The 27,921-nt window shown below is 49.4% G+C and overlaps 1 protein-coding gene across 2 annotated transcripts; it reads right to left on the bottom strand.

The window, feature by feature from the left end:
- Nucleotides 1-5,666: 5,666 nt before the first annotated feature.
- Nucleotides 5,667-27,084, bottom strand: ramp1 (receptor activity modifying protein 1). Of its 2 annotated transcripts, none has more exons than XM_066687861.1 (3): nt 26,525-27,084; nt 13,650-13,788; nt 5,667-6,767 (listed from the first exon to the last, which is right to left on the bottom strand). In XM_066687861.1, exons 1-3 carry the CDS (start codon nt 26,700-26,702, stop codon nt 6,512-6,514), a joined length of 573 nt encoding a protein of 190 aa, XP_066543958.1. In that variant the 5' UTR covers nt 26,703-27,084; the 3' UTR covers nt 5,667-6,511. The 2 variants fall into 2 exon arrangements, with proteins under 2 accessions (XP_066543958.1, XP_066543959.1); XM_066687862.1 differs by lacking the exon at nt 26,525-27,084 and adding an exon at nt 17,972-18,098.
- Nucleotides 27,085-27,921: the final 837 nt, after the last annotated feature.

Consider the following 27,921-nt stretch of genomic DNA (forward strand, 5'->3'; position numbering starts at 1 on the left):
GCGTCCGAGAGGGAGCAGTGACCTCTGGGTAGAAACGCTGTGGGGCGGTAGGGGTTGACATCTGTCTCGATGTGTCCGATTCCTCTCAGAACCCCGTCTGTCTGCGGAGACGGTTCAGACACACACGACCCGCTCTGGCCCCCACTGTCTCGCAGCCTCTTTACAAACCTGTGGAAGTCAACGTTTCTTGTGTAATGTAATCTTTCTTATTTCTTCTTCCCTGCGAATCCCTTCTCTCTCTCCCGGCACCAAAGCCCGATCGTAATCGTTTGATTGCACTGCTGTAAGAATGTGTTTAATATTCTGGAACATCTCTGTTTGCTTTATTTGCTTGTTTTCAGTTTGTCTTATTAAATAGTTTCTGTGTGGCGAGCCGCTTTGGAGATTCAGGGATGTAATATTGAAAGAGTTGCACTTTATTAAGTCCTGGTTAAAACTGAAAGCGAAATGTCAGAGAGATCGTGTTCGCAGGGAAATGTTTTTGGTATAATATATATGTATGTAACCCAAGCCCAACTATATTAGTACACATGGTTTGCGTTTCACTGGGGGGGAAGATAAAGTAACAATCTGGGACGGCTATTCCTCCAGGACCTTCAGCTATGCTGCGCAACGTTTGTGTGATTTTCTCTCGCTGGTCTATTTATTCAGTTATTGAATCTAGCCGGGTCCTCAGAGTTTCCCAGAGCCCCCCGCCCTGCCCGAGATCCTGATTCGACGAGCAGCTGCTTGTGTCTGAGAATAAATAAGCAAACCTACACGGAGAGAGATCGCTCACAAATCCACTTCTCTGGATATTCTGCTCTGAATGGGAGCTGAGACCACCTAACGCTCCCCCCACCACACCAGGACAGGAAGCCATGAGCAACGGCACAGGGGTCAGTCAGGTGATCGCTCCTCTGTCTGGCCTGATCAGCAGGAATGTCTCCGATTGCCGAGTTCCTGCTGCCAACACTGGCTAATGGATGTCAAGATGTTTTCTGCTGAGGTGCTGATGGGGGGTTTCTCTAAGGGTGGGCAGCACCAGTGATCGTGTGTTCATGCTCATCTACACCCAGCTGGAGTTCAGTCGTTAGTGTCACAGTGTGAGGTGAATATTGCACAACTCACACACACACATTTGTATCAGTTAAACCCATGAGAGTCTCTCAATTAAATTTAATTCAAGGGTGCTTTATTGGCATGACAAACAGTTTCGTAGTGTATATAGAGAGAGAGGATGTTTATGTGTGTATATATATATATATATACATAAACATCCTCCCTCTCTCTCTCTCTCATATATATAGAGATATATATATATATATATATCAATCCAGTTGGAGGTCACTGTCCTGTTAGTGCAGCTCAGCTGTGTTGCAGGGTCTGGACTGGTTCTATGCACAATTTACCTTGGTCTCTCTAATGAACTGGACGGGCCGCTACGAGGATGGACTCTCATCCGGGCCGGAGCCGTTGACCCCCTGATCAGAACTGCCCAGTGAACCCGCAGGGCCTCACAATGGGACTCCTCCCGCTGCGCCACACGAGAGCCAAGCCCAGAGGGGACGGGGTGCGCAGAGCCGGCTGACCCCGTCCTCCTTGGAGAGGCCGTCACTGCGGGTTATTTTTGTGATATCTTAATTCTTTTCTCAGCTGGAGCTCATGACTGATGTTTTCCTTTCCCTTCGTTGTTGTGAGACGGCCTCGCCCACAATCGTGGTCACGTGAGCGTTATATTAACCAGAGCCACATGGCACCGCAGCCCAGAGCCCGCACAGCGCGGCACAGCGCTTTTGGAATCACACAATCTACACAGAGCGCACGTGAAACACACAGATGTGTTTGTGAGATGAATGCCACAGTGTGAAACTGAGCACGAGGAGGGTGTGTATCATGTACCGTGTTTATCATTCCCTGCACAGCGTTTGTCTTCCGTCCTTCATCACCCGAGTGGCAGGGTGTGCTTTTATTCCTTTTTATTCCTTTGACTACTTTTGCAAGTCCTCCCTCAAGTATCTTAATTTAAATTTGTGTTCTCGATCAGAAAGACAGCTGATGGCGTTGATGTTGCCTGTGGTTTTCTCATCTCTCCCCCTGAAAGGCTCAGCACGAGAGGAAGAGAAGTCTTTCTGTAACAACCCTGCCGATATAATATAATTACATTAGTCTACCTCTGTCCCGTGTCCTCGGGTGTCTAATGCAGCGATGCATCTCTGGGCTGCGACAGAGTGGACAGAATTTCGCAAATCACATCAAACCAGAGGAGCTTTTCCAGATCAGCAGGGACACACGCACCCAGGGACACAAATGGAAATTGGGCTTCAAGGCATTCAAGACAGAAAACAGGAGACACTTCTTCACACAGAGAGGCGTCACAATCTGAACAAACTCCCCAGCGATGTGGCTGAAGAGACAATTTGGGATCATTCAGAAACAGACTGGATAGGATCCTTGATCACTTAGTTATTAATGGACACTAAACGAGCAAGATGGGGCGAATGGCCTCCTCTCGGCTGGACACTGTCTTATGTTCTTATGTCCTGTGTCCCAGGGTGACTAATGCATTAATGCAGCTCAGGACTGGGACAAGATTGGACGATTCACACAGAACCGGACTCTGGACTGGGCAGTGGAGGGGGAATGGGCCGTTCTCAGTGTCATTGTCCTCAAACAGACACCAAACCGCAGCTGCCCTGGGTGAAAGTGTGAGGGTGGCTGTGAGTGATTTCTCAGTTTTCATTTAAAGCACATTTCTAGGTCCAGTAGGTATTGAGACCCGAGTATGAAGTCCAGCTGAACAAGACAACATTAATCTGCAGCATCCGGCATGTGAGTCAAGCACCGAAACACGGCCTGTCTGCATATGGCCACCACCCTTTGGGCACCATCTAATCACATCAGCTGACAGTGGGCACCGCGTGTGTCTCGCGAACACGGCTCTGGGGTACCGGGGGGGAGCGGCAGACGTTGCATGTGCTTCCTGGGGGGCAGCAGCAGCCTTTGTTTCCACAGTGAATAAATCATGCCCCCACCACAATGATTAACATATTTATTTATAGCGCTGCAGTGAGATGATAATAACGGTCAGATCTGGGCCGGGGCCTCAGAGAAATAGTCTGTTTTTCTTTCACAGAGAGGTATCGTGACAATTTAATCTTCCTCCGCTATAATAATAAAGCAATCAAATGTTAGGGTCTATGGGAACTGACACCCAGGGAGCTGCGGTCGTTAGGCAGAGACAACCAGGTTGTGTGCGAGAGACTCTCCAGCACAGAGGGTTGTGCTCCGGTGTATGTATACGCGTGTGTGTCTGTGTGTTTTTCATTACTTTTTATTTGACATTCTTTGCAGTGCTTACAATTCTTCGATGTTCTGGTATAAACTTTCCCAGAAGGCCGCTAAGTTTAGCCGGACCCTGACAGATTATTAAGAGATTGAACGTTTTTTAAAGATGCCAGTGTCATGAGGAGAGATGTTATTGTACGCGGAGCCACGGATGATTGCGTTAGCCGCGTCTCGCAGTAACCACTGATGCCCCGAGCTGTCTGGAGCGGCGAGCCCAGGGGAGGAGCGGGTGGCTGCTCTGAGCTCCGCGGGAACATTGTTTTCTCACGGGTCTCGGGCCTCGGGAGGGGCGTGGCCTCGAAGGAAATCGAATGAAAGGAAACCCGAATGAATCCCTAGAGCAGCATATAGGAATGAGAACTCCAGGAGAGCGAGAAACGTGCCGTGGAAACACAAAAACACAATCCACTGCTTTTATACGGCTCGGCCCCGTGTTTCCTCAGGGTCGAGGCCAACTCCTCGTAGTGTGTGCAGTATGTGTACAGTATGTGTAGTGTGCACTGTGTGTGTGTGTACAATATGTGTACAATATGTGTACAGTGTGTGCAGTATGTGTGCCCCAGCCCTTTGTTTGAAGGCCAGCCTTGATGATCCTTTGTGTTCCTTTAATAAAGTGTTAAACCCGTAATTTTGCTCCATCTGAGGAACATTGTGTTCCAGACTACGGGAGGGGGGGGCGGCTGAAAATGAGGCAAAGAGGATTTTAATAGCTTAGAGCAAATAACGAACCCAAGGGTGTGTGTGTGTTTGTGTGTTTGTGCGTGTTTGTGTGTTTGTGCGTGTGTTCCCTTCACTTGGCCGCTCAGCCTGCAGGTCAGAGTACTGAGCCATGAACTTTAATATACGGACATTACAGGAGAAGTGCTCAGCTGCGCGGTGTGGAGAGACGCAACCTCTGTGGAACCTCTCAGGAGAGAGGCTGGCAGTTAAAAGAGAGAACTATATATATATATATATATATATATATATATATATATATATATATACATACATACATATATATTAATACACCATGGGATTGTGAACCATATACTTTTCATTTGCCAATATTAACCCTTGTTATATATTTAAAATATGTGGGATTATATGTATATATACGTGTGTGTGTGTAGCCTATAATCCATATTATTATTATTATTTTTTTTATTTCTTGGCAGACGCCCTTATCCAGGGCGACTTACAACATAAGTGCATATATTTATGAAAATATCTTGTACAATTAACCCCCCTATACTTTCAACCTATTTCAACATAATGTACAAAAAGGGGTCAATTTTGGCAGCGCAACACAGAAGGATCTCACATTCCTACCAAATATCAAAATACCACGTTTGTCCCATCTGGGTAGGAGGGCAGGATGCAGGGCACCTCCTGTCCCACACAAGACTGCTCTGGAGCCGGGCCGGGCCGTGGTAACATGGCGTCACATCGGTGGTGCCTTCCCAGCACTCCTCAGCCCTGCTCTCGGAAGAACACAGTCCAAAAGACGTTGAATAGGCACAGGATCGGCAGGAACGATCGCCACCACGGTGCTTACCAACTCCTTCCTGCAAGTAGCAGCCCTCCAATCTGGCCACACACCTACACCGCCACAGTGCCAAGGGTGTGCACAGTGGCCCAGGTGGACGGGCTCGGGTACACAACGAGCTCCTGGACCACACACGTGTGCGCTGAACACAGGACACTGAACAGAGAGGCGCTAATGAGAGGCCGTGCTCTGGGACAGTCTATCGAGATCATTATCTTCATAAAAATGTGTCTCTCAGTCCTTCCCTGCTGTGTAAAGGCCTCAGCAGCCTGAGAAGTTATAAAGATAATAGTTCAATGATGAGAATAATGATAATAACTAATAATAGTAAAGAATAATGAAACCTAATGATATATTTGTATTATTTTAATAAAGTCCTCCTGTTTAATTAGGTCCCTAATTAGGCCTTTCTTTTGAAGGGCCAGGAGGCTCTTGATGACATTAACCCAGGGACCTGCAGTGCGAAGGGTACTTTTTCCCCTCAAATGTCCTCTACAGTCCCCTATGGCCTGGAATGACACCAGGTCAACGAGGGATTCAAACAGGCGACTCGGAGAGACCAACCTGAGGAAGTAAAGGCCCAAACTCATCAATTCAGCCTTTAATTAACAACCGTTTTGAATTCAACTCTTGAGTGTTGCGGTATTTCTTGTGTTGTTGGTTTTTGAGTGGGACGGATTTGTCTCTGTGGCATCGCTGTCCGAGAGCCAAGAGTCTGAAACACCAGCTGACCGAGTCTGAACCCCTGCACAGACAGACAGACAGACTATATCCACTCAGACCAATGTGCAGACAAAAGAAAACGAGCAGCTGTGGCTTCCTCTTGCATTTTTAATTAAATTAAAGTACGCTGGTAGTCAAATTCAGTATCTACTTTAAATACGTATAATTATTATATTATCCTTTGTACAGTGGGAAGCAGTAGTGCTAGTGTCTCTAAGCGTTTGGCACAATGCACAAACAGCTAAAGATAAAGAGTGCGTTAACTTAGACAACACACGGAAAACACATTTTTAAATCCAGTGTCGATGGATATGACAGCAAGTCCCGCAGAGTCAGTCCTCCCACAGTGGAGCCCCTGCACTGCCGTTCGGTTGGCTGCCGCCCCGCGCGGACCCCAGCTGTGTGTGCGCGCGAGGCATCCCGTGGGCTCGGGTTCGGTCACCGGGCCGAGACGTTCTCCCACGCCAGGATTATCAGCTTCTGAGCAGGGAAGACATCCAACGAGAGATGAACGAGTTCACGTCTAGACCAGGACCCCTCAGCCTCACAGCACAGGGGTCCGTCACCGGTGTCTGTCCAGCTGGGGTATGTCCATCCATTTCAATCCCCCTCTCTCTCTCTCTCTGTCATTGTCTCTCTCAGCATCCCTCCTCTCTCTCTCTCTCTCTCTCTCTCTCTTTCTCTCTCTCTCTATATATATATATATATATATATATATATATATATATATATATATATAAAATATTTATAATCCAGGCAGGCGTCCAGCTGGGGTGGCCAGAGTCCAGCGAAGAATTAAAAAGCAAACAAACAATTTAAATATAACACGGACATAAGTACTAAGTTTTGCGTGTCTGTGTGCATCTGCTGCTAATAACAAAAATAACAAACAGAAATAGAGAGACACTGAAGCCGGTGCATGTCTTCGGCCGCTCACACCATGCCCTCGTTGCGTTTGCTCCGCCACACCACCAGCGCGGTCATGAGCAGCGTCACCAGCACCGGCACGGCGATGAAGGGGCCCAGGATGTCGGTGGGCGGGTCACTGAGCAGCCGGCCGGACAGGGAGCAGTTCCAGAAGTACAGCCGGTGGATCCCGATGAAGAACTCGTCCACCAGCCGGTTGGGCCAGAAGCAGTCCATCTTGAGCGCGATCAGGTAGGTGCAGTTGGTCAGTTCACCGTAGGACCTGCGGGAGAAGAGGACTGGGTGAGACGGGGGGCGAGAGGGACCGGCGCCGGGACGGGCAGAGCTGAATGCCTCACTTTACACGGCGATGAAGAGGTGTCTGCACGGCTCATTGGGGACATCACAACAAATTGACAAATAATACACAAATCACACAGCACATGCAGTTAAAGCCACAGTGATGGGTCCTCAACCAATAATGAGAAAGTGAATTATAGAACTGCATAAACACAAGGACAGATACGCTAATGACTCGTGTTCCTGTCAACACTCACTTTCATGCAGGACATTTGAAACATTTGCTTTATTGAAATGCAACTTGTATTCACTATAATTAAACTATATTTACATAATTTCTATCTATGATCATTATTGTACTTGACTAATGTGTGTGAGATAAATTAGAGAATGAAGTACAAAGCAGAGCATATTTACATATTCATAAATGTATAGAATTTTACCTTTGTTTGTTTTCAATGTATTTATTTACACCTATATATTAAAAATGCAGCAAATTTTGTCACACACACACACACACACACACACACACCTGTGTGACACAAGCCCAACACTCACACACACACCTGCCCAACGCCCAAAGCAGGGCAGTCACCAGGCACAGGCACCAGCTCTGCAGAAGGCAGGTGTTTGGGGTGCGTTGGGACAGTGCTGTGAGACCTGCACAGCCCCCCGTGTCCCTCTGCACAGCTCACTACACACTCAGCCGTCTCTTCCATTGAGGGTAACAGTCTTAATAAAACACAAACCTCAGCCCTGTAAATAATGTATTTTCTACCCTTTTCACTGCCGCTGTAAGCGAGAGATTAATCACTCCAGAGAGACGGTGACTCTCCTGTCTGGCTGATGTCTTGTTTCCATCCCCCAGAGAAACAAATAAGACCGATTAGCATAAAGCGCCAGGGAGGGTAATCAAGTATTTTGCCGCCACGGGCCACAGCGATCAACGCGGCGCTGCTCGACGAGCCGAACACACAGATTCCACTGTGGAACGAGAACATGTCACACGGAAAACCTGCAGAGGTGAGGATGTCCTTACATGGTTTGGAGTCCCCCTGCTGTACAATCGTTACCGGGATTTAAGAAAACCCAGAGGGACAGGAAGTGGCAGCACAGCGATGAAGGCCCTCTGTGTTCGAGGGCAGCAAAACGCCTGCTTTGCAAAATGCAAAATTTGTGAAAGGAGCCGGTTCTTCTTGGAGCCGCATTCGCACAGGAGAGATGCAAATCAGACCGACACTGGACTCCAGCGCTGTGTGTGTGAGAGAGACGGGGAGCCAGCACTGAGCTGAGATGGCGCTCTGGGATTATTTCCTCTACAATCTGAATATTTTAAATCTTCTGCTGCTAATCCTCAACTGAGCATCATCATCAGGACAGAAGAATCGCAGAGACAGACAGCACCACTGCCACAGAGAGAGACATGAGAAAGTGTCCAATTGAGAGGAGGCCTTTCGCCCCATCGTGCTCGTTTGGTGTCCATTAATAACTAAGTGATCAAGGATCCTATCCAGTCTGTTTTTGAATGTTCCCACATTGTCTCTTCAGACACATCGCTGGGGAGTTTGTTCAGATTGTGACGCCTCTCTGTGTGAAGAAGTGTCTCCTGTTTTCTGTCTGAATGCCTTGAAGCCCAATTTCCATTGTGTGTCCCGGGTGCGTGTGTCCCTGCTGATCTGGAAAAGCTCCTCTGGTTTGATGTGGTCGATGCCTTTCATGATGTTGAAGACTTGGATTAAGTCCCCACTTAGTCTCCTCTGTTCCAGGGTGAAAAGGTTCAGTTCCTCAGTCTCTCAGTAGGACGTTACCTTCAGACCTGGAATAAGTCTGGATGCTTGCCTTGGGGCCACAGATAGTGACAGTACCAGGGGGCTGTCTCTCCAGGGACTCGTGTTCGTTTACTTATCTAAGCCCAGGGACGGAGGAAGACAAAGTCTGTCCTATTTGTTCCACCGTCTCGTTGTGTTTTTGCGGCAGTGTGGAAGGGAGTTCCACCGCTGTGTTACAGGAGAATCGATGCCAATCTCTCTCTCCAAGTGGCCACCCGCGGCAACCCATCTCCAGTCCGCAGTCCTCCCCAAAGCAAATGTTTCCTTTTAAACAAACCCCCCCGGCTGCGTAATGCACACCTTGTCATGTCCATGTTTACAAAACACACACACAGACGAGACGCGCTTGCAGCCCGGTGTGTCCGAGATGTTTAAATCACATGGCTGCCCTTCCCGGGGCAATGAGCACCGACTCCTTCGCACCTGACGCAACGCAAGCGACGGCACCTGCAAGAGAGAGTCCGATTACCCGTCCACTTGAGCCTGAGAGAGGAGTGGGATGCAGCCGTTGAGTGCTCTGTGCAGAGCTGCCCGTCTCCCCTCAGCTCAGCCTCAGTGACAGCCATCAGGCCTGAAGGACAGACAGGCAGCGCTGGCTCTCAGGCTGGAGACGTTCAATACCAGAGTGACCCGACAGCCAGTCAGGACTAATGGGCTTCTCGATGCCAGGATGTGCATTGTGCATCACACAGCCCTGCTGATTAACACTGAGAAACAGCTCTGTGTGTGCGTGTGCGCGTGTGCGTGTGTGGGGGGCACAGATTGAGAGTGTGTGGTACCAGCTGATCCCCCAGCGAGGGGCAGCTCTGTGGGACAATTGTGGATCGAGCTGCAGCCCTAAATCGGATTTTCTCTTTCGGTCGCGGCCGCCCTGAGGATCTCGGCTTCTCGTCCCAGTCTAACTGCTATAGTTAGCCAGAGAGGGGACGGTACAGGAATGCGAGAGTGGGGCCCCTCTGAGGACACCGAGCCCCTCCATACAAACACCGCACAACACAGCTGTGCGTCAGCGCAGAACACACACGTCGAGCGCAGCAGTCTCAGACCCGAGGTTCTCACTCATCTGCTGGATCTGACAGGACTTGTACAGCGGGGGACACATTCACACACCACCTGCTAAAAACATTGACATTTTCTGCAATTTAGATTAACAAAGACTCTCGGCCTGTGGTACCAGACCCGGCCGTGAAGATCACACACCTCTCCAGAGGCAGCCCACGGCACCCTGGATCCAGGAGCAGGAACCCATCTTGCCTGCGGTTCTGCGACACAAGGTCCGGCAGGATGGACACCTGGACAGCCCCTAACATGCCCGGATATTAAAGAACCTGAATATGGTTCTCAAGAGAAAGATCATCTAGAGGCAGCTCAGAGAAGCCAGGGGAGAAGAGGAGAGCCAATTAAGTGTGTGTGTGTTTTTCATTTAAATGTCAGCGCTACACAGTCGCCTGCTCTCCCTGCCGCCCTGCGCACGATGAGTCACCGCGTTTATATTTCACAAGCTCATCTCGTCCCCTGGACCTTCACCTCCCTGCCTCTCTCTCTCTCCTCTGCTTCTTTTTGAGTGATATATATTCATGCAGTCATGCCCGACTCTAATGACACAATCAGCTGTCCAGCAGAGTCAGCGAGGTCCTGCTCAACCTGACAGCAAGGGCTCGACCCGAAAGCCCCACGGTGACAGCGCCCCACAAACACCTCCATCAAATGCAAACCGGCTAATTAGATCCCTTCAGTGCTGAAGTCATAGCTGTGGACATGGCTTGGCTTTCATTCCCCCGCTGATAATATCTGATACGATCAATTACTGCTTCCTCGTGTCACGTGGCCAGCTCTGACTGTACTTGCTTTTCATTAAAATAAATGATCAGATGTGTTCAAATGTGCTTGTGTGTGTCAACCCACACAGCGTTACAACGTGTTCTCCGCATGTGTGTGATCAACATCCCGAAGAGCCACCGCGGAGTCTGGAGCGATCACAAGCAGCCGCACACAGGGAAAAAGCATTAAGTGCCTCTTGAACACTAACCTCCACTGGCATCGATCACCCTGACAGCTCGAGAACACCGCTGGGGGACAGAGCAGAGCGGCTGGGGTTTGAAAAGTGGGTTAATGTGCCGCAGCACTTCCCCGGCAGCGCAGGAAAATAATACATTTAAAACCACTTGGATAGAGAGAGGGAGCAGCTTAACTTGCAATACGGCGAAATGGGCATATGTTATTATTATTATTATGATTTATTTATTGGCAGACGCCCTTATCCATATGTTCTGACAGGGGGACATTAAGGAAAGGAACTTGAAAGAAAAGTGTTCCAGTAGAGCACTGAGCCGGAATGGGGCACACAGGGGAACAGGGGGATACAGTCACAGAACTCATGGAAACATTCACGGCACACGCCACGCCACTTTTTTGAAATGAAAAAACACAACATCCTGCATCCCTGCATTTAATACAGGCTTAAACCTCCGTGCCTGGACTTCCCCTTCTCTCCGGCTCTATCCCTTCCCCCTGATAATCAGCGTGAAATCACTGTCACACACATTTAGTTTCTGTTGTTTCCCCCCTGCATCGACTAAGCTGTTGCCCTCCAGGACAGATGGGGATCTGGGGGGACAGCCAGGCTAGGACACCAGACCCCTGCGCAGATATCTCTGAGAACAGCAACTCACCAGCACTCCTAGTTTTCAAAACAGCAAAAGACACCTTTGTTTCCATTGATGATCATATGTGCGAGTGTGTGTGTGTGCATGCTTGTGTGTGCGTGTATTATTGCACACTAACTCATGCTGTTTCTTTCAGAGAGCGTGCACAACTGCACAGAAGTCGAGTGAAACGCTGTCCTGACTCACGGCTACACTCAGGGTTCTGAGCCAGGGTGGATATAGCGAACTGGATTGTGTTTCACCTGGACTGACCACATACTGTTTTTTTTTAACTGTGTTCAAATTATTCTTTATAACATGTCACTCTATTTCCTGTACACTCCCAGAGTCCAAGTTAAGAGCTATCAACCATGCATACAAGAAAATGTAAAGTCTCTCCCTTTAAAAACCATCTCTCTGAGATTTTAAAGAGGAAGCCTGTGGGCGTGTATGAATATAAATAACCAGAGTCTATGCAGCTAGATCAGAGCGTGTGTGTGTGATTCTCTTTGTTCATCTCCCTGTCAGTCGGACGTGTGCACTTCACAGGAGCGGGAGATCAAAGCTCTGAGTCGACTGGATGTTTTGCACTCCTTCAGAGATGAACCTCGTTTGGCCATCGCAGATAACTTTCAGAACTGTTTGGAAGCCCCTCTTAGTGCCGGCTGGGAGCCCAGAGAGCCCAGGGGATTGAGGGGGCGCGTCTGAGGCTCGCTGTCATCGACATCATTCTCTGGGCCAGTCATTGTATTGGACGCCATCGGTCAGGGAATCCTCGAAGCACACGGGCACAAACTCAACAGCGTCCCCAAGCCGTGTAACACGTGGGGGCACCGTGCAAACCAGCACAGAGCCCAGCACAGAGCCCGGCACAGAGCCCAGCACAAAACTTAGAGACAAGCCCATCCTTAATAGGCAGTCAAGAAGAAAGAAATAAAGAGAGACACTCGGTCGGCCAGGGAGACAGTAGCCTTTGATGTTCTACTCAAAATAATTATTATTATTAAGACTAGTCGAGCCCGGTGGAGGGACTGGGCTGACTGAGCTTCCGGCCCCTAGACCTCCTGCCACCTGTCTCTGCAACCTGACACGGACGCCCCCCCCCACAGGGGCCCCACACAGCGGGGCCGGATGGCAGGGTCTGCTTACAGAGCGGGGAGCAGAAACCAGACTCTGCCTTCGCCGTAGCACAGCGCGTCACTCATACCTGCGAGTCGGACAGAAAGGACTGCAGCGCCGGCACAGAAGCCACACAGCCGACGCCGTGAATCCCTCCTCCAGGCCGTGTGTGGGGCGTGGTGAACAGAGACACTAATGTGATCCGAAAGTTTCCAAGCATTAAAAATAAATACGACTGATCAATAAGTGAACGATGTAACTCCTGTAACTATAGCAATGCTCTTAAAATAAGGCCGCTCATCCGGAACACCCTGCAGTCACAAGACCCCAGCTCTCGCCCGACACAGCACAGTGCCTGGAAGGGACAGAGCTCTCTGCTTCGGCGAGGTTGCTGGGTACTCATTACCCTATAGAAGCACCGGGATGGACGGGCCAGGCTCTGGGCCCTCGGTGCCTCGGTCACGCGGCCGGTGGCAGTGCTGAAGCCTGAGTGACAGCTCTGCGCTCCTTAGCAGCCGCAGTGGCCGGCAGGTCACTTCCCCAACGCCCACACAGCTTTTTTTTTATACCTTTGGATTGATGGGAATTCATTAAAATCAGCTTCAGGGTCCAGAAATAGAGAGAGAGTGACGACGGCACGACCCGGTTCCTCTCTTTCTGCTCCAGCCCAAACCTTATCCCTCTGCATTTCAGAGGAAGTCTCCAGCGTCACACACTGACTGTGAGGCTTTGCAAACTGTGGTCTGTGACCTTCTACAAACACACATGCACACACACACACAGCTGTATTTGTACAGCTGCTCTGGTCAGGCTCCAGGGTTGTTGGTTGGACGAGTGCCAGGTTGAAGAGGTAACAGGGTGTCTGTGTGATGAAGGAGACAAAAGCACAGGGGGGGTAACCCGACAGCAGTGCTCTTGTCTGTGCCGGGTGTCGTCTCTGAAGTCCGTCCAAGGACTCGAGTGTATTATCTGTCACGGAGGAACGATGCAGGTTTGTGTGTGCAGCGCACGGCCCGGCCTGGTCAATAAGAGCGCCACACTGTACTGCCCCGGCCCGTTTCTAGAACTGACGCCCCCCCGACGCTCACGGATTGTGTGAAAACCCTGGACGTGCATTTAACAGCTGTTTCAACTGAGCAAAATACATCATCCTTGAGGACATTTACAAATATGATAACGACAAGATGGGGAATTCTGGGAAACGACCTCCTCCGAGGCCCCTATGCGGATAACAGTGGTGTGGGGGGCTGTGTGCGAGCTGGAGACACTTACTCCACGGTGTCCTCCCAGTTGCACCAGTCTCGCTGGTCTAGCGCTTCCATGTCGAACCGGAACTTGGCCAGGCAGTGCTCCTCGATGGCGTGGACGTAGAAGGCCTCATCGCAGGCCGTCACAGAAATGAAGTGATGGGCTACAGAAACAGAGAGAGAGAGAGAGAGGGGAAAAGATTGTAAAAGTAATCCACACCCAGGCTGAGAGCAGCCAAGCCAGACTTATATATATACCTAACTTGGTGCTTTTATGAGCAGGGCTACACCAGGCACTGCAACAAGCGGTGCCATCAGAGTGTTTCTAAACCACATAACTGACAGGCGAGTCTCAGCCCGGCCATCAGACGCGGCCGCCAGCAGACTTCTGTCAGAGACTGCATGGATAATAAACTCCAGAGAGACAGGAGAGTGAGGGATCATTTTAAAAGGCCGTAAACGACAGCTCTGTTTTAACCACGCGCTCCTCTGGGTCTCGGGGATTCACGGCACCGGCATCGATGCCCGTTTCATGTGGTTTCACCGTGTGGCCGCTCCGACAGACACTGCTGAGCTTCACCTCACTGTGACATGTAGGATCTGACAGCATGAACAAGGACAACCGAGGACACAAATCAAAGTGTCAAACAAAGGAAAGGGGAAGAGGACACAATAAACACAAAGAACACACAGAGGTTGCTTATTGAACTTGAATACAAGTTGGAAGGATACACACAGTTTAGGAGGGACAGGCAAAATCGAAGATGGGGTTGGGTAGCATTATATGTGAAAAATTACATTGAGGCAGAAGAACTTGTATTAGATCCCAGTAACAGAACAGAATCTTTGTGGGTGAAACTTTTGAACAAGAGATCTGGAGGATTAGTGGTAGGAGTGTGTTACAGGCCACCCAACTCAGATATTCAGAAAGATGCTGCATTGTACAGTGTAATCAGGACTGCATGTAGCAAGGATGTGGCTGTTATAATGGGGGATTTCAATTTCCCAAACTTAGACTGGGAAAGCCCAGTGGGGACTACAGAAGCAGAAATGGAAATGGTTGAGATGATAAATGACTCAATTTGTCAGGGAACCAACCAGAGAGAGCGCATGTATTGACTTGATCTTTTCAAATGACCAAGATAGAGTCAGGGGGACACTAGTTAGAGAACCAATGGCAAATTGTGATCACAATATGGTTAGCTTTGAGGCATTCTTTCAAAAAACAAGGACCAAGTCTAAAACAATGGTCTACAATTTTAGAAAAGCAAACCTTGAAGGTATGAGACGGCACTTAGAAGAGGTAGACTGGAGCACACTGGATACAGAGTTAGTTGAAAATGGATGGGTATATTTTAAGAATATACTACTTGAGGCTCAGGAGCAATTTGTTCCAAAACTTAGCAAATTGAGGAACAAAAAACACTGGCCAAAATTGTTTAATAGAGGTATGCAAGAAAATATCATGAGAAAGAAAATGTTGTATAGCACATACAAAAGGGATGGTGATGAAACAAAATACATAGAATATGTTGAGCTGCAAAGAGATCTTAAGAAAGGGATCAGGAAATCATAGAGGGAAATAGAAAGAAACAGCTCTTGGAGCTAAAGCTAATGCAAAGAGCTTTTTTCAATATTACAACAGCAAGCGGTCAATAAAGGAGGAGGTGAAACAGATAAAGGGCAAAAATGGAGGTATCTTGGAAAACGAACAAGATGTGGCAAATGTTCTAAATGAGTATTCACAGAGGTTTTCACAAAAGAAAAGACAGATAACATGTCACAGGTTAACAATCAGTCCAGTCAAACCCTAAGAGAGATCAGGATAAATGAGGAGGAGGTACTAAAGAGACTAGCAGAATTAAAAACAAACAAATCACCTGGGCCAGATGGGATATTTCCAACAGTACTTAAAGAAATGAGGGAAATTATTTATAGGCCACTAACTCAATTATTCCAAATGACACTTAGAACAGGGGATGTGCCAACTGACTGGAAGACAGCAAATGTCATACCAATCCACAAGAAAGGGGACAAAACTGAGCCAGGAAATTACAGACCAATCAGTCTCACCTGCATCACCTGTAAAATGTTGGAAAAGATGATTAGACAGAAAATAGAGGAGCATCTTAATGAAAAACATATTCTTGGAGATAGTCAACATGGGTTTAGACGAGGCAGATCATGTCTTACTAATTTATTTTAAAAAAATTGAACATGCAACTGCAGCTGTAGATCACGTGAAAGCATATGATATGATATACTAAGATTTACAAAAAGCTTTTGATAAGGTTCCACACCAAAGACTAATCCTCAAATTGGAAGCTGTAGGCATTCAGGGTAATGTAAGTAGATGGATTATGAACTGGTTGATGTCTAGGAAACAGAGGGTGTCGATTAGGGGAGTCGCTTCTAACTGGAGTGAGGTTGTTAGTGGAGTTCCACAGGGATCAGTACTAGGGCCTTTGCTTTTTCTAATCTATGTTAATGATCTGGACTCAGGGATAGTTAGCAAACTTGTCAAATTTGCAGATGATACTAAAATAGGTGGCTCAGGAGATACAATCTCGGCAGCACAGGCTATTCAGAGGGACTTAGATAATATTCAGTTGTGGGCTGACACCTGGCAAATGAAATTCAATGTGGACAAGTGCAAGATAATACATGCAGGTAACATAAATGTCCACTATAATTACACTATGGGAAGAATAGAACTAGATGAAGTAACGCATGAGAAAGACCTAGGAGTCTACGTGGACTCCTCACTTTCTCCATCCAAACAATGTGGGGAAGCAATAAAAAAGGCAAACACAATGCTAGGGTATATTGTCAAAAGTGTAGAATTGAGAACAAGGGCAGTGATGTTCAGACTGTACAATGCACTAGTTAGAGCTCATCTGGATACTGTGGACAGTTCTGGGCTCCAACCTTCAAGAAAGATATCGCTGCTCTAGAGGCAGTTCAGAGGAGAGCAACCAGACTTATTCCAGGTCTGAAGGGAATGTCCTACTGAGAGACTGAGGACCTGAACCTTTTCACCCTGGAACAGAGGAGACTACATGGGGACTTGATCCAAGTCTTCAAAATCATGAAAGGCATCGACCACATCAAACCAGAGGAGCTTTTCCAGATCAGCAGGGACACATGCACCCGGGGACACAAATGGAAATTGGGCTTCAAGGCATTCAAAACGGAAAACAGGAGACACTTCTTTACACAGAGAGGCGTCACAATCTGGAATAAACTCCCCAGTGATGTGGTTGAAGCTGAAAGTTTGGGAACATTTAAAAATAGTCTGGATAGGATCCTTGGATCACTTAGATATTAATGAACACCAAACGAGCACGATGGGTCGAATGGCCCCCTCTCGTTTGTAAACTTTCTTATGTTCTTATGTTCTATTAATCACACATCTCTCCGCCAGACAGGGAAGTGCAATTAGAATCAGTGATGAACGCCGGAGTAAATAAAGACCGGCGCCACGCAGATCCTTCAGCAGCTTGATTGTTATAATTGCCTTTGTTGTTGTCGTTGTTTAGGGCTGTAATTACAAACTTTGCCTCGATCCATTAAAACGGAGCTCTGTTCTCTTCGAACGGCACATTAAAAATACGCTCATGTGACGCCTTCCCTCACACATGTGCATAAAAACAGAGACACTTCGAGAACAGCCTCCCTGGGGGGCTTCAGGGTTTCCTTCAGGGGCTCCTCTGTGGGGCCAAGCAATACCTCACCCTCATCCACCTCCCAGCCCCCTGTCAGTGCGTGCGTCTGTCTGTCTGTCTGTCATTGAGTACCTGTCCTGTATAGGCCTGCCTATCCATCCATCTTCTCATCTATTCATTGAACAATAAACACAGCTATGATCCCCAAGGGCCACAACCAGCCACGTGTCTCAGGTCTCCGTTAATCCAGCAGCAGCTAGAGGACTTTAAAAACTGTCACACAGCCACGCAAACACCTTCCCCTGGTGTCCCTCACCGTCGCTTTTGACCCAACAGACAGAAGCCCCTCTCAGCGCGGTCTCCAGCAAATCCACCCGCCGGGACGCCGAGGGACAGGTGGGACGCAGGGAGGCAGCCAGGACACCACCGCAGCTGCCCATCAGCCCCTGGGGCATTTACAGGCCTGCGATTAAAAATGCTTCGAGGCAATTGCCCTCTCGCTGGCACACCGAGTCAGGAAGGTGTCAGAATCCTATCAATGCGACACGCGAGAGGAGAGGAGATGAAGGAGAGACAGAAATAGAAGCAAAGAGAACAAACAGAGACACACACAGAAACACACAGTGATATACACACACTCACACAGCTGCACACACACAGATAATAAAAAAAGACTGAATACCCAGAACTTCGAGAGGCGCACGCATACAGAAAGGAGAGCTCTTGTTCGGTCACCTTCCATTGTTGCACAGCTTTCTTCGCGGCCTCAGAGGATCTCCCAGGAAGGCAGATAAATGGAAGTGAAACTCAGCCGCCGGCAAAGTCAGACATTTCAAGAGGAAGCTGGGGTCACGGCCAGCAACGACTGCCTTGCTCCTGCTGGGGGAGGCGCCCCTGCCCTGTGATCTGGGTCTTCAAAGACACAAGCCTGAGCTTCAGAGAAAACAGGTGTATGTGCGTGTGCATGTGCGTGTGTGTGTGTGCGTGTCTGTGCCCTGGGCTGGTTATAAAGCACTGAGAGAAACATGTACTTGGATTTGAATTCCTAAGCCTCTCTGTGGCACCAGGCCGCTCTCCCCCCAGATGATGGATCTCTGCTCTTACAGGAGGAGACGGCGCAGAGATTTAGGGGAGACCGCCGGGGAGACCGGGGAGCTGGGAGAGGATTTATAATTCATAAAGACGAGACGCACTCAGAAGCTGGCATGAGAGAGAGAGAGGGAGGGAACTGAGCCGGGGGGAGGGTGGCACAAACACTCAAACAAGCAGAAAAACCTCCGAGCTGAAACTCCCACAGCCCGGGGAGATGTGTTTACTGTGGGCGCGCGCTCAGAGGCAGGGCGTAAATTACATCAAGCGCGCTCAGAGGCAGCAGTCAGACGAATCGCCGGGTATTTGATCCAGTCGGGCTCCACTGCGGTTCGGAGTCTCGGAGCGGGGGTGGGGGGGCATGGCATGTTTTTCCACAGAGCGATGACTGGAACTCAAGTCCTGCTGGGTTTCCACACAAGTGGTTTGTGAACGAGCCGTGGGAGGCTCTCAGCCACCGGGCCATTCCTGCGTCAAACACGCTGAACACGATGACAGATCACAGTGAAGTAAATTAGACTTCTGCCAAAAACAAGCCACTAAAAAAAAAGCTTTCATTTCATTATTATCTGCATTGCTATGCATCTGTGTTTAAAAAAGCATATTTTGATTCCGACCAATAATAAAACAGTGCCAGAAATCCACTTGAATAAACGCGGTCAGAGCTGGAACTCATAGGGGTCAGTCTTAAGAGTGTTGATTGACTGCACACTGCACACTGCAGTGAGACTCTCCAGTGTAGCAATCAAATCTGAGGCGACGTGTTTCTCTCCTGGTGCAATCTGTGATCCCTGAAGCTGAAACGGCCGCAGGCAGGCAGGTGTGGGACGTGGGATCGAGCCGCGCCTGAGGACCGCGCTGGACCGGAGCGAGCCGTGGGGGCGCTGTCTGAGTCTTTTTATCTCATCTGTTTCTCTCTGTGCTGTGTTAGGTCAGGTAAAGATGTAAAGGCTGCTTTTGAACTCATTTACAACACAAAAACCACGCTGTTATGATCTGCGTTTTCTCTGTCCTCTCTTTCTTTATTTCCGCCCCCCGGGCGGCATCCCTGCAGGAGGAACCCGAACCATGAGCCGCCGCTCCGAGGACCTCAGACAGAGGAGCTGACAGACTCTGGGTCCCGGTGATGGATCACAGCTCAGCTCTGTTTCTGCTTCTCTCGTTTTCTTTTCTTTTCACAAAAAAGTGGGGTGGGGAGGGAGAGTGAGCCGGCGGGGGGATCAGCAGAGGAAGGAGGCAATGTCTTTTGCAGTTTTTGTTTTGTTGTGTCGTATTAGCCAGCCTTCCTCTGGCGTGTATAATCTATCCAGGCGTTGACAGGAACCTTTACTACTTCCCTAATTAATAAGGAAGGCCACCCCTGGTGAAACAGCTCTCTGAATCACTGGCTTTTAACTGCTGGCTTCCTGCACTCGCTGGCCCCGGACTGATCTCTCGATCTGGGCCAGAGGAGGATTGCTCTGTAAAGGACGAACGTCCCGTCAGGAGGTAGACGATGGATAAAGGAAGGAGTTTGTGCAGTAGAGACAAAAAAAAACACTCCCAGTCTGCCTGAGCTTTCAGGGAACTGCACAAACCCAAACCCAGGAGTCCCACCGTCCCACTGGCCGCCCGTTACACAACTGCCCCCTCGGCGCAGCGCAGCAGCTTGAGCTCCTATTACCCGCGTCTCGTGTGAAAGCCTTCCAGGAAGAGCCTCTGATCTCAGCGCCGCCGTATCCAGGTCAGCATTAATCTTGAATGATCCAAACGTTGCTCCATATGGCGCCTGTGTGGGTCGTGAAAGAGATCGACTTTCCCGAGGACAGAACCGGCACTGTGTGCAAGAGACGGTGGGTCAGGCTGTGTCCATGTCTGTTTAACTCGTGTGTTCGTTTGTGTGTTTTACAACTCGGCTGGGCATACTGGCCTCTTCGGCAATGTTAAAAAACTACACAATGATACGATTTCTCCGGGTGACGTCCCATGGAGCCAGGGTGCTCCCAGCAGTGCTCGGAGGGGTCCAGTCTGACCCTCCCGGGGGTTCACAATCTGAACAAACTCACCAGCAATGTGGCTGAAGAGACAATTTGAGAACATTCAAAAACAGACTGGATAGGATCCTTGATCACTTAGTTATTAATGGACACCAAACGAGCACGATGGGGCGGATGGCCTCCTCTCGATTGGACACTGTCTCATGTTCTTATGTGTAATGATATAAGATCTATACATGTAGCTGCATTTCTTTCAATGTGTTTATAATGAAACGTTTGTCCCAGTTGAGAAAGACTTGGACAGACACAGGAACTGGGGCGACTGAAGGAGCTGAACTCACAGACACCGATTTCTTCCTTATTATTAATTCAGTTATCGGGCTCAGCGCAGTAAAGACTTCTAATCCGAGTCCCGATGCAGGAGCGCCTGTAAAGCGTGAGCTGCACGAATGAATCTGCACTGCAATCGGGGAGCGGGAGCCGGCGTGGGAGGAGAGGATTAAATGGGTGAATCGACAGGAGGCGGGAGGTGGCCCCTGCCCGGTGGATGGCAGACCCACGTGTCCCCGGTGTTTCCAATTAGCAGATACAGTCGGAGGTTGGGAAGAGCGACTCCATCTGAGGAAGCCGCCGCAATCTGCTCCCCCTCAGCTCCTGTCTGTGACAAGGAACGAACGAGAGAGACAGTGATAATCAGGGCCCTCGGCTGCCCCGACACTGAAAACACGCCCCAGCGAGAGGGCAGCTCCACCCATGACAACACAGGGTCGCATGGACAACTTCCCTCTGAAATAAACACCTCAGATGTTAACGTAAGACAGTGAGGATCTCCCCATCACTGCAGGGAGACTCCGAGGACAGCTGACAAGATGCCAGAGAGACGTCCCGCTGTATGATCGGAGAGACACATGAGCAAATACCAGGCCAGTGTCACACAAGACGTTTGTACTATAAAGCACCCTGACAACCAGCCTGGAAGGAACCTCTCTTGGAGCCAGGCTGCATCATTGTCCAAGGAAGGCCATGCCAGTCAATACCTTTATGACAGTGTGACTGACTGCACACAGATGTGGCAGCCACACACAGACCCCCATGTTTGTAAACAGGCCACTGCCAGTCCATTCGTTCATTCGTTCAACTCTGGACAGATGCCACCTCTGTGTGGCTCCAATCATCCCAATAAACACATTAAAACCGCCTCTGAAGACACGCTGCGGACAATCAGATGGGCTCAATCCTGCCGTCTGTTAATGTTCCGGCATGCTGCTCTCCTGTAATCAGACACGTGTACCGCACACATGCTGCTACACGGAGTTTGATAATGACAAACAGTCATTAGGGGAAATAGCAAGCAAAGCCTGATTGTCCTATTTAAGTATGTGCTCCTCATACCTACACCTCCCTTCCCGTATTGACCTTAAGGGGCACTGGCAATAACCAGAATTGGAAGCACCTAATCCCCCGGCCTGCCTTTACGGTGATCTGCGCTCTGGGTCCAGTAAGCCCTGTTGAACGGCTGCCAGGAGCTTCTCACTCGCTGCTTTTGTCGACTACGTGATACATGTTCTAGAGAGGAGAGTGTGTTTCCCCTCGCGCTGCTAACAAGGGAAAAGACGCCCATTAAACTCTCTCTCTGGGCAACCTCACGATGATTCATACAAGCGGACCGTGCAGACACTGAGAAGACGCAGCTGCTCTCTCTCACACACTGCGGCTTCAGACGTAGTTTTCCTGTCTCTGACGATGCTGCTCAAGAAAGTGTCAAGAAAGTGCAGAGCCAGGAAACACACACACACACTACAGTCTAAAAACAGGCAGTAATGCACAGCCAGGCAGATTATATTGAGGACAATGGGAAGAAGTCAGCGCATCATAATACAGTAATTCCACCACAGGCACCTTGAGCGCTGATCTCCCGGATCGAGTTTCGGCGTCTCTGGCCGTTGAGTAACTGATATAAAGCTCCCTGCTGCATCTTTGCCGGCCCCTCAATGTGCATTTCTGCGAGTCCTATATCTGCTGGAGGAGAGGAACTCCCCTCATTGTTCTCCAGCTTCCCCTCTAATCACACGATCAGGACATCATCACACCCAGCAGTTCACAGAGGACCGCTTTCCCTAGCTGCGCGGCCGTGTCTTCGGTTCGACGGCACAGTGAAGAGACACACCAGCCAGGGACTCGGAGGGTAGGGCTGTCTCTCTGCCCTGGGGACGGGAGACAGTACGCATCCGTCCTCCAGCCTCCTTTGTGGAGACGAGGAAGTCATTCTGAAACCTTAATTTGAGAGAGGAGACATCTGATGCATACTGTAGCCACGGCCCTGGGCCTCCACAGACACGGGCTGCTCTGACCTTCACCGCCATTATTTAATTGGATCAATTACACGCTTAATTAGGGATACAAAAGCACAGATTAAATTGGTCAGCCTGGTATCAGGAAGGGCAGCGCCACAGTCCCCTCATTTCAGAAGAGTAGAGCTGTAATCCCAAACAGCAGCCTCATACCAGCCTCCCGTCCTATCAGCACGATGCCAGTCCATGAATGAATAAAAGCGTTCTCAGTTTGTCACAGCTCTGAACCCTAATCCCCTTTATTGGAATGAGCGCTGTGTGTCCCGGAATGTCCTCGCATTGAGAGACGCTTTGCAATGTTCAGATCTACGCAGTAGCTGCTCCAGGTCTTTTTGCCGGGGTGTTGCCTTGCACTCTGTGGCAGGTATGTGTCGCTCATCGTTCTTATCCCTCTGGACTGGTTTGGCCAATTTATCTCATCTTTTGCTTGATTTCTCATGACTGGTTAACATTCCCCAGTTTGCCCCAGCAGGCCCGAGATGTCCCCAGGCCCATACACACAGCAGCCTGGCCTCACTCCAGGGGCCGCCCCCAGACGATCCTCACTATGCCTTGACAGGGCCTCCCCCGGGCCGCCACCAAGCTACTGTTGCCCGTCGTGTTTACTCTCCTAATGAGGCGCTCTCTCCAGTGCAGCCAGGCACGACATCAATAAACACATGAACACAGCGAAAGAGCAGGAGAAATAAACACGGGCTGAGGCCGAGACACGGCTGTCTGCTTACTTCGCCGCGGAAAACAACGCAACGCAGCTGCACCATCCTCAGATCCCAATGCACAGCGGCACGTTGCACACTTTCTCCAGTGTCAGACACCGCCACGATGGAATTAATTAATCCATTTCATCATCTATTACATCTATTGCCTTTAACAGACAAACCACAGAGCAACAGAGCTGCGGATCAATGCCTTCTGTTCAGTTCCAGTTTCACTTGAAATCAATCAACCCAGACGATGGCAACTCTAATCCTCGAACCACAGATACCTTCAATTCCTGGTCCAATTCCATTGACCGCAACTGTGCAGAGCCATCTAGAATATCGGGACTCGGGCTGCTTGATTACAGCGTGCTGGGTGTGTGGGGGCTACAGCGTGCCGTATCCTTCGGTATTTGGCTCAGACCTGCACAGGCTCACTTCACCTTCCACAGTCCCATCTATTCACGAACCTGCAGCCAGCGAGAATCACAGATAATAGGGCCATCCTCTCCTTCTCTCTCCAGGCCCTTTCGCATACAAAAGAAACACACAGACCCGGCTCTCCAATTTCCTGTGCGCACAATCGCAGTCCGTGCCAAGTGACAGCAGCCGAGGCCGCAGCTCAAGCACCTGCACTGTGGGCAAAACCCTCGGGCCGCACCAGGAAAGGAAAGGATACAGAGCCGACCTTTGAAAACCAGACGTCAGTCAACGGGGAATATAAAATACCTGCAGATACATCTGTTCACACACGCACAGGCTTGTTGGGAGGGACAGAATTTCAATCTCACAGACAGGATGGGGGGCCAGGTTTTAAATGGGGCCTGGAGAGATACCTCCGCTTCTCACCGAGAGCCTCCTGGGAATCGAGGAGATACGAACCGCTTCACAGAGACTGAATTAAACATGACGGCTGCTCTTCAGGCCTCCGGTTGGTGCGCCTGTTTTTCTGAAGTCATCCCCAGTGAGAGAGCGAGGGAAACGGAGGCTCGTCCTTCACCTGCACTTGTGCTCTTGAAATTGACAGTGAACTCTCTCCCATGGGTCATGTGCGATGCACGCCACGCTCACTGCATCCCAGCAGGGTGTGACCTCAGAGCTGTGGCCAGCTCTCCTTTCTTGATTATTTTCCCTTTCTTTCTGTTACCCAATAGCTGCTGTGGTATGCGTGTGTGTGTGTGCTTGTGTGTGTGTATGGGTGCCTTCTACTTAAACAATGAAATAAACACAACTAAAAGAAAAAGCCGTGGGAGGAGGTCAGGAAGATGAAAAAAACACACAAAACCCTGCAGGTCTGATTAAAGCCTGTTCTTTAAATGCTAAAAGCTTCCCACCCACACGATTTCCACACGGCTTCTGCACAGAGTATCTGATCTTGTGAAGAGCGCTGCACCGAGTAAAGAGAGACACGCGTCCCTCCCACCCCCCCCATGCCTGCGGAGGACATTCCTCCTGACACCGTCCCCACAGCAGCGCCCCAGAGTCCCCTGGAAGCCCCTCCACTAATCCCCCTGCCCCCTCCCCAGCGATGGGACTCTCTGGCCTCAATGCACTTGTTAACCCGCACTGACTTACCTGCCCCCCAACCTGCTCTCCCTACTAAAGCCCCCAGATTTAAACGGCCTTAATTGCATCTGTTCTGCAGGTAACTACCCCCTGGCGGACTACTGATGCTCCTCCGTGAACTACCCCCTTTTCCCCACTTGCTCCTTGTGAATTTATTACTACCACATTACTCGTACATTGTGTTTTGTTGGTCTGTCGGGACCTGCCTCCTGAGGGGGAGATGAAGGATGGATGATAAATGAAGTGAGACTTGGACCAGTCCGTCCTCGGTCAATTATTCGGAGGCTGCTGCTCGATCCTGCCAGGGCAGAGCTGACATTTGCATAATCTTTTGTTAACTTTCCTGGAATTTGATATAGACGAAGGGACATGGAGCATTCCTGTTCCTAAAATAACCAAAGTGTTAACAATGCTGCCACTGACGCCCACTGATGCCAACACCCAGCACCTTCACCCTCTCCCCCACTCCACACGCTGGACTCCAGATGCCCCGTCAGGCAGCCCCAGGTCGGGGTTGTTGCTCGGCTCTTGTGCAGTCATCTGCCCGGCAGGAGGGTTTGTTTGCAAAGCTCTTGACTTCTGCCCCGCACAGAACCGCACTGCCGCGGTGGAGATCTGATCTCCAGCACCCACGGTCACTCTCGGCTCGGTTTTCAGCCGTGGGTGCCGCAGTGCTTCTCACTGGCTGGAGCTGCTTTATCTTGCCATCGCATTGTGGCTTTATGCTTCATTTATTTCTGGTTTGGTTTTTGTCATTACATTTACTTCGCACCATTTACAGTTCCCTATACCATGAGCTTATAATGCAGTTGTTTTGTTTAATCGGAGTCGTGTTGGATAAAGGAGTCAGAAAATATTATTAATAATCACCATAAAAATAAGTTTGATGAGTTTCCTAAATCTGTTTAAAAGACTGCAGACTAAAACGTATCCTGTCAATAACTATTTTCCTTACACTTATATTAATTATTATTATTATTGTTATTATTATTATTGTTATTAATGTAGGGTTTAATTAAAACAGGCGGGGTTTGGGTTGAATCAGAAATGCATTTAAATGTGTGTGTTTGCATTTTTCCATACATGCAGCAGTGGGGGTGAATCCACTGATATGATTGTTTTGTGTACTGTTCATTGATTTGTTTTCTCCTTTGTAAAACGCTTTGTGATATTCAGTTATGAAAGGCGCTATATAAAATACATACCGTATTATTATTATTATTATTATTATTATTATTATTATTATTATTATTATTACTACTACTACTGATCCTCTTGGTTTCCAGCGTAGACGTGCTTGGCGACCGACAGGAGTCTTCCCGGTCAAACAGGCAAAGCTGGGGCTGATCTTGAGACAGACGGCGTGTCCACCTGTCCGGATTATCACCATCCTGTTCAAATGATTTGTGCAAATCTGTCTATTCTCGCTGTTTCTGGCGCAGTTTGATCAGCCCCTGACTGACAGCAATCGTCAACAGAACAGGAATATCTCATTGCATTTCTTTATACAAAAACAAAAGTTGTGTTTTTTATTCTACTACCAAGAGACACTCACCGATGAGGAGCCACAGCAGCACACGCGTGCCCGGCACTGGCGAGAGAGCACGGCGCGCCATGGTCCGGGCTGGCTGGCTCTGTGTGGGGGGTCCCGGCGCTGTTATGGATGAGAAGCACCTATATCCACAGTGGGCACGAAACACGGGGTCCACATGAATGGCACCTATATCCACCATGTGCAGGAAACACGGGGTCCACCAACTGTGGGACTGGGATCCATGGCTTTGTGGAAACGGCAGCGTCCAGCGAAAACTGCTAATGTGGAGAAAAAGACGAACACCGGAGCTCCGTATCGGCGTCTCCAATCCAGCCCGCCTCTCAGGGGTGAGGGGACAGTGCGGGTCCCCCTCACAACACCTGCCAGTCCCCGGACGCCAGAGCCCCTGTGAGGGGTCTTCAAAAGGACAAGAGCCAACAGAAGTGGGCTAACACGCAGCAGCACTGCTTCCTCCTCCGGCGTCTCCTCCTGTGCAAACAACAGAGCAACCTCCGTTTGCTTTGACGCTCTAGTTCAAGTTGTCACTTTTCCAGAAGGGAGTCAAATCTGCACACACGCACACACACAGATCGTTCCGGGGGGGGGCAGGAGGAGGGACCGAGACTGGAGCAGCGCGCACACACTCATACACAAATCAAGGACAGGGGGCAGTATCGCCTACCCGCTCCGCCCAAGTGCCAGATCTGTGGAAAAACACTTAACACAGGTAATGCACCGTGTCCATATGATACGCTTGTGCACATAAATATTGCGATTCCTGACGTGACTTGCACGATACATGCGGCGGTTTGAACATCTGGGAAGTGCGTCGAGCGGGAGGAACTCAGCGGATATCCCAGCCTGCGAGCCGCTGTTTCGGCAGGAGGGCACGGATCCCACCATATCTGTGCACTCGGCTAATGTTCACCAGACCCTCCTTATAGCTGCACAATGGCGTACTTATTATTATTATTATTATTATTATTATTATTATTATTATTAAGGCTTGTCTTATGCTGTCGGTGTATGTATGCATGCATCAGATTTGTGTGAGTTCACTGGTTCACTGCTCATTGTCCTCTCCCGGGGTCGGAGCCGGGTGCAGGTGGCCCCTCAGGCGCCCTGTTCCCGGCGAGGCTGGTCCGACCGGTTTCACCGCATTGCTGCTCTGTGGTTGCGCTGGAAAGCCCCGAGTCTGCGCTGTCCATCACTCAGCGTCTCATTTATTATGAAGGCGTGTTCACTGTTAAAGAGAAGCCAGCTTTATTCGAGCTATATTTGCGCTAATATTATGCACAGGAACAATATCTATTTGTTCTCAAACACGAGTGGTTTCTTTTTTCTGCTGCCAAACACAACACATTGGGTTTAAAATGAAGTCCAGCGTCAGGAGACTTCATCTGCGCCACTTCTCCCTG

Source organism: Amia ocellicauda, chromosome 16 (assembly GCF_036373705.1).
Source record: "Amia ocellicauda isolate fAmiCal2 chromosome 16, fAmiCal2.hap1, whole genome shotgun sequence".
In the NCBI taxonomy this organism is placed as follows: Eukaryota; Metazoa; Chordata; class Actinopteri; order Amiiformes; family Amiidae; genus Amia; species Amia ocellicauda.

Excerpts from the sequence above, each read along its gene's own strand:
- ramp1 (XM_066687861.1), bottom strand. The coding sequence starts at position 26,702 with ATGGTGGATATAGGTGCCATTCATGTGGACCCCGTGTTTCGTGCCCAC. Across the intron at positions 13,789-26,524 it reads GCTGCTGTGGCTCCTCATCG|CCCATCACTTCATTTCTGTG; the intron begins GTGAGTGTCTCT and ends CTGTTTCTGTAG. Across the intron at positions 6,768-13,649 it reads AACTGGGAGGACACCGTGGA|GTCCTACGGTGAACTGACCA; the intron begins GTAAGTGTCTCC and ends CTTCTCCCGCAG.